At 44.8% G+C, this 12,373-nt stretch overlaps 1 protein-coding gene across 5 annotated transcripts in view; it reads right to left on the reverse strand.

Annotated features, from left to right (window-relative positions):
* Window positions 1-206: 206 nt before the first annotated feature.
* The window catches only part of PLCB4 (phospholipase C beta 4), a 563,803-nt gene continuing 551,636 nt past the window's right edge, over window positions 207-12,373 (reverse strand). For all 5 annotated transcript variants that reach the window (XM_063918578.1, XM_063918575.1, XM_063918577.1 and 2 more), the window contains one exon: window positions 207-2,584. In XM_063918578.1, coding sequence (XP_063774648.1) covers window positions 2,496-2,584 — 89 coding nt within the window. In that variant the 3' untranslated portion in view covers window positions 207-2,495. The remainder of the gene's footprint in view (window positions 2,585-12,373) is intronic.

The following is a 12,373-nucleotide window of genomic DNA, read 5'->3' on the forward strand; positions in this document are numbered from 1 at the left end:
TTTGAGTTACTGGAAGACCGTGACTAGTAATCTGTTACTTTAGGCACAGAAAGGTTTATGGTCACTAATATAATCTTTAAGCATCCCAAACCTGAGAAGGAAGCGACAAATTTGGCCATTAGGGCCAATATTCAACAACACCTTAACACACAATATACGTAGACAGCTACTTTGCAATGACAATCAGGGAAAACTGTAAGGCAAGGTCCATTTTCAGGAGATATTTTATTGTATTTCATACAAGTATTGGAGAAATAATAAACCAAATCCCAAGTTTATTTGTTGCCATATGTACAGGAATAGTTTTCACACAATAGCATAAAGGATATAAAAGACAAGAGTTCTGGTTATAAGGGAACTTAGAACAGGTGGAAACATACAAAAACTGGTGTTTTAGAATACCAAAAATTCAGTAAATAACTTTGTCTAAGCTACAGCGTTCCTTAACACAGTCATTCCTGCACTGACAACATGGATAGTGTATGTTGCTAGTAAGTAGTACTGTACATGCATGTGTCTGTTATATAAGTATCCCGCAGGCTTAGGGTCCATGCAAGTTAACTCTCTAGTCAACTATTGGGACAATTATCATACATAAAATATTGGTCTTTTTTTTTTCTTTAGAAATTCTGCATACATTTTTTGTTTGTTTCTGTTTGTAAAAGTTTTCCTACAGTGTGTATGAAATCACAAAACAATAATGGTCACATAATTGCAAATGTTAAAAAATTGGCATTTTGTGTAATAAATTAAAACAACATTTACTGAAGTACATCATGGTTATGGACTTATGCATAAAAGTTAGAAGTTGTGACGGTATAACATGCAAGTATATAACAGTAATGTTTAAAAAAGGCTTTCCCTGCTTTTAGTTCTACATTATTTGAGTACAAGTATAAATACTTTATACATCTTCACAGTTACAAATGTTCTTCCTTCCCTCGAGTCTCCAATCTTCAAAATAGAATAAAGCCAACTTTCTTGAGTCTGCAGCATTAAACGTTAAATTGCAGTCTGTACAATATTGTCTTTCTTAAAGTGCCAATTGCATGGTCCTTTTAACATGTGAGCACTGGTATTATTGAATTATTGAGCACAAATGGTAGTCTTGTGTTTATTGCTCTTAACTGTTTTGTCAACAAAATATTGTTTTTTAAATTTATTTTGTATTCATCAGGGAACAAAAAATAAATCTGTTATATTTACTATTAAAGCTTCTTTATACGTTTCTTAAAATTCAAGTAGTTTTCCCCCCCAAATATCTTCTATTTAAATTCTAAATATATCGTCAATTGCACAACTCAGTATCTGAATATCTTTGGTGCCAGGTGGGCATTTGACATATAAATGGAAAATAAAAAAAAGTTATACTAGGTATATTATTAGAAAGTATTCTAATAATATATAAATACATACATTTAGAAGTTTAATTTTAAAAGTGATTGTAGCTTTGAGAACATAAATAAAAAGCCTCTGGCCTTAAACAAAAAATAAGTAAGTTCCAAAAGTGTTCTTATCTGAAGCAAAATCTTAAAAAAAATTGGCCAGCTAATATTGTAAAAAATATATTATTGAACTTTAAAAACATTTGCACTATTTATGTAAGGATATTGAAATAAACAACATAAAATAATCAAACAGAAAAAAAGACTGATTTTCTTGCTGCCCACGTTAGTAGAAGAAAATCACTTGGATACAGCAGGCAATTCAGATTTTTGATCTACAAACACACTCTGTCTACTTTACTGCTTTGTTCTCTACCTCTCAGACTTCAGTATACAATTTAGATGAAATGCTAATGACATCCAAGCACAGCTTTACAAAATGGCATATGGGGATGTGTACTAACTGTATTCAAACGCTTTGTGCTTGCTGGATATTGTCAATACAGTACAGTTCATTTTTATATTTTCATATACTCTGTATACATCAGAATGTGTCATTCAGCATTAGGAATAAAATCACGCTTATTAACAATTATCAAAAATATTAAACACCAGGCAATAAACGTGTGATTAAAATCCAGCGAGAGGACAGACTCACTGTAGTTTGGGGCAATCCCGTTCTTCGGTTGGGTTTGCCAAAAATCCCTCACCCCTTCCAATAAAATAACAGTGTAACAGCGTTGTAAGTAGCTCTTTGGAAACATCAAAAAGTCAACCTTTATCCATCTCATGTTGCTACATTGGTGACCATTAATTATAAAATACAACAAAATCACTTAAAAAAACAAGTTAACCTATTTGCAAATAATAGACTATTAACATATGATTTACGATTAATAAAAATATTTATCTCTTTTTACTTTATAACTGTATAATTATTAATCTGTCATAAATAGTGCAGTGCTCAAAATGTTAAAGGGAAATATGCCAGTCTTACAATCTTGCCAAGACAAAAAGGGTTTAACATAAGAGCACACTTCATGTTCAGTGTTTGTGGTCTTTTTTTTTTTTTTTACAGTGTTCTCGAAAAAGACAGTAAATTTTTTGACTTCAGTTTGCGTTTTGCAGCTTTATACAACTGTTGCTGGCCTGCGGCCCATCTCGGCTTCCAGTTTGACCATCTGCTGGATTTCCTTTGCCTACGGCCAAAAACAGAGTAAACATGTTATCCCTATAACATGCCGTTCACTGTTGACTGTTATAAAAAATGTTTTTTTCTTTTGTGATATTCTATAAGATAAAAAATTAATAAATTGTAATTTAATAGTACAATTTGTAACAGTTATTTAAATATGTATTTTTATTAAAATTACAGACTATACAATACTGTATATATATTCATCCACTTCCATAATTCTAGTATCTTTAATTTCCCTTCAATTTAAGCCATTTTACTACTGTATCTCTGAAAAGGACAAATGGAATGGAAAAATCTGCATGAAATAAGTGTATAGTGCTGAGAAGAGGAGAAGAGTTGGTAAACAGATGAGTGCATTATATAACTGTTATTGAACTCTTTATTGTTTAAACAATTAACACTTTTCTCTTACGTCTTAGAGGATGCTGGGGTCCATTTTATTCCCATGGGGTATAGACGGTTCCGCAGGAGCCTTCGGCACTTTAAGACTTTTCAACAGTGTGAACTGGCTCCTCCCTCTATGGCCCCCTCCTCCAGACCTCAGTTTAGAAAATGTGCCCAGGAGACTGGATGCACACTAGTGGAGCTCTACAGAGCTTTGCTGGAAAAAGACTTTCTTAGGTTTTTTATTTTACAGGGAAGCTGCTGGCAACAGCTTCCCTGCTTTGTGGGACTTAGGGGGGGAAGTAGGAACCAACTTCTCAATTAGTTAATGGTTCTGCTTCCACTGACAGGACACCATTAGCTCCTGAAGGGTACTGAACACAGCCCAAGCCTGGCCAGCGTTCACTCCCACAGCCAGAAATCAGAAGGCCGGTGAGTATATTACCGGAGTCCTGCAGAGAGGGGATCCTCCGGTCATCGTTTGAGGCATACAGGTACACACGCAGCGGCGGGACGCTGCACACCATGTCTCTCAGCACAAGGGTGCAGAGCGCGCGGGGAAGGGGGGCGCTTTGAGGGCATGTTTTAAAACATTACTCTCACTGCAAAAAAGGTACATACATGTACAGCCACTGATGTGCCATCCCCAGCCAGTATAAATATTACATTGTTGAGGCTGAAGGGCGGGGATTCTCCTCAGACTTGCCAGAACACTCACTGGGTGCCATTTTCTCCTGCAGAAACTCCAGTGTTAAGCTCCTGAAACGCTGTTTCTCCTCATGACAACGCTGATACAAGTACAGGGTGTTACAGAAGGGGCAGAGAGCGTTCATTATAATTAGGTCTGTGGGCCTATTATTGGCATATGCGCTGTAAGTGGGTAATATTTCCACAATTCACAATAAGGCGCAGTGTGTGGACTGGCAAATCCCTCTGTGTCTCTTTGACAGACTTTAGTGTGGGTCTGTCCCCAATAGCTACCCTGTGTGATAGGGGTGTGTGTGTGTGTGTGTGTGTATGTACAAGTGTGTAACATGTCAGACATTGGGGAGGGCTCTTCCCAGGAAGAATCCATTTTAGATGCACGAGAGGGTAATATGGTGGCCCTTCCCTCTCAGAAGGAGCCGTAGTGGGTGAGAATGTTGCAAAAGAATATGTCAATGCTTGCAAAGAAATTCTCTGAGTCTGAACAACAGACTAAATATTGGAGGCAGTCTGTGGAGGATGCACTGTTTACTGACCCCTCCATATCATCCACTCGGGTCCCATCCAGTTCCCAGAAAAGGTCTCTGGCCCAGATAATGCAAGGGGACACATACACAGATTCCGAATCTGACGTCGACAATGGGGATTTGAGAGGGGTAGACCTCAAATTAGCCAAAAGCATACAAGGTATGATAGTTGCTATGAAGGAAGTGTTGGAGTTTCCTGAAACAACACTGGCCCCAGAGGAAAAGGATTATTTTAAATTAAATAAAAAGCAGGTTGTAACTTTTCCTCCTTCAAAGGATTTCAGTGTGTTCTTTGAAGAATTCTGGGCTAGCCCTGAGAAGAAATGTACCCTTCCCAGAAGGATACATGTAGTGTACCCTTTCCCTGAGGAAAACGGGCATAAATAGGAGACTCCCCCAATGATAGACACCTCCGTTTCTCGGCTGTCTAAGAAAATAGTTTTGCCTGCCCCTGGTTCAGCCCCCTTAAAAGATACAGCTGACCGTAAATGAGAAAAAATCCTGAAATCCATATATACGGCTAACGGAACGGTGCTCAGGCCCACCATTGCTTTTGAGTGGGTGGGTAACGCTGTGGAAAAATGGTCTGACAACTTGCTTGTTAACATAGACACCGTTGAAAGGGATGAAATAGTCCTAACTCTCGGCCATATCAAAGATGCTGCAGGTTACTTAGTTGAAGCTATGAAGGATATTGGGTTGCTGAGTTCAAGATCCTCCGCTATGGAGATATCAGCCCGCAGGGCGCTGTGGATCCGCCAATGGAATGCTGATGCGGAATAAAAAAAAATAAGAATTTACTTACCGATAATTCTATTTCTCATAGTCCGTAGTGGATGCTGGGGACTCCGAAAGGACCATGGGGAATAGCGGCTCCGCAGGAGACTGGGCACAAAAGTAAAAGCTTTAGAACTACCTGGTGTGCACTGGCTCCTCCCCCTATGACCCTCCTCCAAGCCTCAGTTAGGATACTGTGCCCGGATGAGCGTACACAATAAGGAAGGATTTTGAATCCCGGGTAAGACTCATACCAGCCACACCAATCACACCGTACAACTTGTGATTTGAACCCAGTTAACAGCATGATAACCGAGGAGCCTCTGAAAAGATGGCTCACAACAATAATAACCCGATTTTTGTAACAATAACTATGTACAAGTATTGCAGACAATCCGCACTTGGGATGGGCGCCCAGCATCCACTACGGACTATGAGAAATAGAATTATCGGTAAGTAAATTCTTATTTTCTCTAACGTCCTAGTGGATGCTGGGGACTCCGAAAGGACCATGGGGATTATACCAAAGCTCCCAAACGGGCGGGAGAGTGCGGATGACTCTGCAGCACCGAATGAGAGAACTCCAGGTCCTCCTCAGCCAGGGTATCAAATTTGTAGAATTTAGCAAACGTGTTTGCCCCTGACCAAGTAGCTGCTCGGCAAAGTTGTAAAGCCGAGACCCCTCGGGCAGCCGCCCAAGATGAGCCCACTTTCCTTGTGGAATGGGCTTTTACAGATTTTGGCTGTGGCAGGCCTGCCACAGAATGTGCAAGCTGAATTGTACTACAAATCCAACGAGCAATAGTCTGCTTAGAAGCAGGAGCACCCAGCTTGTTGGGTGCATACAGGATAAACAGCGGGTCAGATTTTCTGACTCCAGCCGTCCTGGAAACATATATTTTCAGGGCCCTGACTACGTCCAGTAACTTGGAATCCTCCAAGTCCCTAGTAGCCGCAGGCACCACAATAGGCTGGTTTAAGTGAAATGCTAAAACCACCTTAGGGAGAAATTGAGGACGAGTCCTCAATTCTGCCCTGTCCATATGAAAAATTAGGTAAGGGCTTTTATAGGATAAAGCCGCCAATTCTGAAACATGCCTGGCTGAAGCCAGGGCTAACAGCATTACCACTTTCCATGTGAGATATTTTAAGTCCACAGTGGTGAGTGGTTCAAACCAATGTGATTTTAGGAACCCCAAAACTACATTGAGATCCCAAGGTGCCACTGGAGGCACAAAAGGAGGCTGTATATGCAGTACTCCCTTGACAAACGTCTGAACTTCAGGAACAGAAGCTAGTTCTTTTTGGAAGAATATTGACGGGGCCGAAATTTGAACCTTAATGGACCCTAATTTTAGGCCCATAGACAGTCCTGTTTGCAGGAAATGCAGGAAACGACCCAGTTGAAATTCCTCTGTAGGGGCCTTCCTGGCCTCACACCACGCAACATATTTACGCCAAATACGGTGATAATGTTGCACAGTTACATCCTTCCTGGCTTTGATCAGGGTAGGGATGACTTCATCCGGAATGCCTTTTTCCTTCAGGATCCGGCGTTCAACCGCCATGCCGTCAAACGCAGCCGCGGTAAGTCTTGGAACAGACATGGTCCCTGCTGGAGCAGGTCCTTTCTTAGAGGTAGAGGCCACGGGTCTTCCGTGAGCATCTCTTGAAGTTCCGGGTACCAAGTCCTTCTTGGCCAATCCGGAGCTACGAGTATAGTCCTTACTCCTCTCCTTCTTATGATTCTCAGTACCTTGGGTATGAGAGGCAGAGGAGGGAACACATACACTGACTGGTACACCCACGGTGTTACCAGAGCGTCCACAGCTATTGCCTGAGGGTCCCTTGACCTGGCGCAATATCTGTCCAGTTTTTTGTTGAGGCGGGACGCCATCATGTCCACCTTTGGTTTTTCCCAACGGTTCACAATCATGTGGAAGACTTCTGGGTGAAGTCCCCACTCCCCCGGGTGGAGGTCGTGTCTGCTGAGGAAGTCTGCTTCCCAGTTGTCCACTCCCGGAATGAACACTGCGGATAGTGCTATCACATGATTTTCCGCCCAGCGAAGAATCCTTGCAACTTCCGTCATTGCCCTCCTGCTTCTTGTGCCGCCCTGTCTGTTTACGTGGGCGACTGCCGTGATGTTGTCCGACTGGATCAACACTGGCTGACCCTGAAGCAGAGGCCTTGCCTGACTTAGGGCATTGTAAATGGCCCTTAGTTCCAGGATATTTATGTGAAGTGACGTTTCCATGCTTGACCACAAGCCCTGGAAATTTCTTCCCTGTGTGACTGCTCCCCAGCCTCTCAGGCTGGCATCCGTGGTCACCAGGACCCAGTCCTGAATGCCGAATCTGCGGCCCTCTAGAAGATGAGCACTCTGTAACCACCACAGGAGAGACACCCTTGTCCTTGGAGACAGGGTTATCCGCTGATGCATTTGAAGATGCGATCCGGACCATTTGTCCAGCAGATCCCACTGAAAAGTTCTTGCGTGGAATCTGCCGAATGGAATCGCTTCGTAAGAAGCCACCATTTTTCCCAGGACCCTTGTGCATTGATGCACTGACACTTGTTTTAGGAGGTTCCTGACTAGGTCGGATAACTCCCTGGCTTTCTCCTCCGGGAGAAACACCTTTTTCTGTACTGTGTCCAGAATCATCCCTAGGAACAGCAGACGTGTCGTCGGAATCCGCTGCGATTTTGGAATATTTAGAATCCATCCGTGCTGTCGTAGTACTACTTGAGATAGTGCTACTCCGACCTCTAACTGTTCTCTGGACCTTGCCCTTATCAGGAGATCGTCCAAGTAAGGGATAATTAAGACGCCTTTTCTTCGAAGAAGAATCATCATTTCGGCCATTACCTTGGTAAAGACCCGGGGTGCCGTGGACAATCCAAACGGCAGCGTCTGAAACTGATAGTGACAGTTCTGTACCACAAACCTGAGGTACCCTTGGTGAGAAGGGCAAATTGGGACATGGAGGTAAGCATCCTTGATGTCCAGAGACACCATATAGTCCCCTTCTTCCAGGTTCGCTATCACTGCTCTGAGTGACTCCATCTTGAACTTGAACCTTTTTATGTAAGTGTTCAAGGATTTCAGATTTAAAATGGGTCTCACCGAGCCGTCCGGCTTCGGTACCACAAACAGCGTGGAATAATACCCCTTTCCCTGTTGTAGGAGGGGTACCTTGATTATCACCTGCTGGGAATACAGCTTGTGAATGGCTTCCAATACCGCCTCCCTGTCGGGGGGAGACGTTGGTAAAGCAGACTTCAGGAACCGGCGAGGGGGAGACGTCTCGAATTCCAATTTGTACCCCTGAGATACTACCTGCAGGATCCAGGGGTCCACTTGCGAGTGAGCCCACTGCGCGCTGAAATTCTTGAGACGGGCCCCCACCGTGCCTGAGTCCGCTTGTAAGGCCCCAGCGTCATGCTGAGGACTTGGCAGAAGCGGGGGAGGGCTTCTGTTCGTGGGAAGAGGCTGTCTGCTGCAGTATTTTCCCCTTCCTCTGCCCCGGGGCAGATATGAGTGGCCTTTTGCCCGCTTGCCCTTATGGGGACGAAAGGACTGAGCCTGAAAAGACGGTATCTTTTTCTGCTGAGAGGTGACCTGGGGTAAAAAGGTGGATTTCCCAGCCGTTGCCGTGGCCACCAGGTCCGATAGACCGACCCCAAATAATTCCTCCCCTTTATACGGCAATACTTCCATATGCCGTTTGGAATCCGCATCACCTGACCACTGTCGCGTCCATAACCCTCTTCTGGCAGAAATGGACATCGCACTTACTCTTGATGCCAGAGTGCAAATATCCCTCTGTGCATCACGCATATATAGAAATGCATCCTTTAAATGCTCTATAGTCAATAATATATTGTCCCTGTCCAGGGTATCAATATTTTCAGTCAGGGAATCCGACCAAGCCACCCCAGCACTGCACATCCAGGCTGAGGCGATTGCTGGTCGCAGTATAATACCAGTATGTGTGTATATACTTTTTAGGATATTATCCAGCTTCCTATCAGCTGGTTCCTTGAGGGCGGCCGTATCAGAAGACGGTAACGCCACTTGTTTTGATAAGCGTGTGAGCGCCTTATCTACCCTAGGGGGTGTTTCCCAACGTGCCCTAACCTCTGGCGGGAAAGGGTATAATGCCAATAATTTTTTAGAAATTAGCAGTTTTTTATCGGGGAAACCCACGCTTCATCACACACCTCATTTAATTCATCTGATTCAGGAAAAACTACGGGTAGTTTTTTCACACCCCACATAATACCCTTTTTTGTGGTACTTGTAGTATCAGAAATGTTCAAAACCTCCTTCATTGCCGTGATCATGTAACGTGTGGCCCTACTGGAAAATACGTTTGTTTCCTCACCGTCGACACTGGAGTCAGTGTCCGTGTCAGTGTCTGTATCGACCTGAGGTAACGGGCGTTTTATAGCCCCTGACGGTGTTTGAGACGCCTGTACAGGTATTAACTGATTTGCCGGCTGTCTCATGTCGTCAACAGTCTTTTGTAAAGTGCTGACACTATCACGTAATTCTTTCCATAAGACCATCCAGTCAGGTGTCGACTCCCTAGGGGGTGACATCACTAACACAGGCAATTGCTCCGCCTCCACACCATTTTCCTCCTCATACATGTCGACACAACGTACCGACACACAGCACACACACAGGGAATGCTCTGAGGACAGGACCCCACTAGCCCTTTGGGGAGACAGAGGGAGAGTTTGCCAGCACACACCAGAGCGCTATATATATATAGGGATAACCTTATATAAGTGTTTTTCCCTGATATAGCTGCTGTATAGATTTATCTGACAAATTAGTGCCCCCCCTCTCTTGTTTTACCCTGTTTCTGTAGTGCAGGACTGCAGGGGAGAGTCAGGGAGCCTACCTCCAACGGAGCTGTGAGGAAAAAATGGCGCCAGTGTGCTGAGGAGATAGGCTCCGCCCCCTTCTCGGCGGCCTTTCTCCCGCTTTTTTATGGAAAAATTGGCAGGGGTTAAATGCATCCATATAGCCCAGGAGCTATATGTGATGTATTTTTTGCCAAAAAAGGTATTTTTATTGCGTCTCAGGGCGCCCCCCCCAGCGCCCTGCACCCTCAGTGACCGGAGTGTGAAGTGTGCTGAGAGCAATGGCGCACAGCTGCGGTGCTGTGCGCTACCTTATTGAAGACAGGACATCTTCTGCCGACGATTTTCCGGACCTCTTCAGTCTTCTGGCTCTGTAAGGGGGCCGGCGGCGCGGCTCTGGGACCCATCCATGGCTGGGCCTGTGATCGTCCCTCTGGAGCTAATGTCCAGTAGCCTAAGAAGCCCAATCCACTCTGCACGCAGGTGAGTTCGCTTCTTCTCCCCTTAGTCCCTCGGTGCAGTGAGCCTGTTGCCAGCAGGTCTCACTGAAAATAAAAAAACCTACTTTAAACTTTTACTCTAAGCAGCTCAGGAGAGCCCCTTAGTATGCACCCTTCTCGTTCGGGCACAAAAATCTAACTGAGGCTTGGAGGAGGGTCATAGGGGGAGGAGCCAGTGCACACCAGGTAGTTCTAAAGCTTTTACTTTTGTGCCCAGTCTCCTGCGGAGCCGCTATTCCCCATGGTCCTTTCGGAGTCCCCAGCATCCACTAGGACGTTAGAGAAAGAATATTGAGGCGCTTCCTTACAATGGAGAAGCCCTCTTTGCAGACAAGCTGGATGCCATGATTTCAACAACTACATCAGGCAAGTCAGCATTTCTGCCTTACGCAGCTGCTCCACCTAGGAAAGGATTTCATTCTCATACGATGCAATCCTTTCGGCCCAACAAGTCCAAAGAGGCAAAGGGTACCCCCTTCTTCGCAGGAAGAGGGTGAGGAAGAGGTAAAAAATCTACAACACCATCAGGCTCGCAGGAGCAGAAGTCAACAGCTACTTCTGCTAAAACCTCAGCATGACGCTGGGGCTCCCCTGCGGGAGTACGATCGGGTGGGGGCACGTCTACTGTCTTTCAGCCAGGTCTGGGTTCACTCAGATCCGGATCCTTGGGTATTGCAGATAGTATACCAAGGGTACAAATTGGTATTTCAGGACCTTCCCCCATGCCGATTTTTCAAATCAGCCTTACCAGCTTCTGTTCAGGACAGAGCAAAAGTGCTGAACGCAATACAGAAATTATGTCAAGACAACGTAATTTCCTTAGTTCCTGTGTCACAACAGGAAAAAGGGTTTTACTCAAGCCTGTTTGTGGTGCCGAAACCGGATGGCTCGGTCAGACCAATTTTAAACCTAAAGACTCTGAACCTTTATTAGAAAAGGTTCAAATTCAAGATGGAATCCCTGAGAGCGGTGATCTCCAGCTTGGAGGAAAAGGAATTTCTGGTATCGATGGACATCAAAGATGCTTAATTACATGTTCCCATCTACCCGCCGCATCAGGCATACCTGAGGTTTGTGGTGCAGGACTGCCACTACCAGTTCCAAACATTGCCTTTCGGGCTCTCCGCGGCTCCGAGAATATTCACCAATATTTACGCAGGTTCGGGATTCAGACTTAAATCCTGGTGACTACAGATGCAAGCCTCCGAGGTTGGGGAGCAGTCACGCAAGGGGAAAGCTTCCAAGGACGATGGTCAAGTCAAGAAGTACTCCTTCACATAAACATTCTGGAATTAAGAGCTGTGTACAACAGCCTTCATCAAGCGGCACATCTTCTTCAAGGTCGTCCCATACAGATCCAGTCAGACAATGTAACGGCAGTAGCTTACATAAACCGCCAGGGAGGAACAAAAAGCAGAGCGGCAATGGTAGAGGTAACAAAGATACTCCTTTGGGCAGAAAGACATGCAAAAGCTCTGTCGCCAATTTTCATTCCGGGAGTGGACAACTGGGAAGCAGACTTCCTCAGCAGACACAATCTCTATCCAGGAGAATCGGGCCTCCACCCAGAAGTCTTTGCAGAGGTAGCAGATCGTTGGGGCGTTCCTCAAGTAGATATGATGGCATCACGTCTCAACAAGAAGCTTCAGAAATATTGTTCCAGGTCGAGAGACCCACAAGCAATAGCAGTGGATGCACTGGTGACCCAGTGGGTGTTTCAGTCGGTGTATCTGTTCCCTCCACTTCCACTAATACCAAAAGTTCTCAAGATCATCAGAAGAAAAAGGGTTCAAGCAATTCTCATTGCTCCAGACTGGCCAAGGAGGGCTTGGTATCCAGATCTTCAGGCGTTATTACTGGAAGATCCTCAGCCTCTTCCTCTTCGCGAGGACCTGCTTCAGCAGGGGCCGTTTGTTTATTAAGACTTACTGCGGCTGCGTTTGACGGCATGGCTGTTGAGCGCCAGATCCTAGCCCGTAAGGGTATTCCCAATGAAGTCATTCCCACACTTATTCTGGCCAG

Source organism: Pseudophryne corroboree, chromosome 4 (assembly GCF_028390025.1).
Source record: "Pseudophryne corroboree isolate aPseCor3 chromosome 4, aPseCor3.hap2, whole genome shotgun sequence".
Classification (NCBI taxonomy): Eukaryota; Metazoa; Chordata; class Amphibia; order Anura; family Myobatrachidae; genus Pseudophryne; species Pseudophryne corroboree.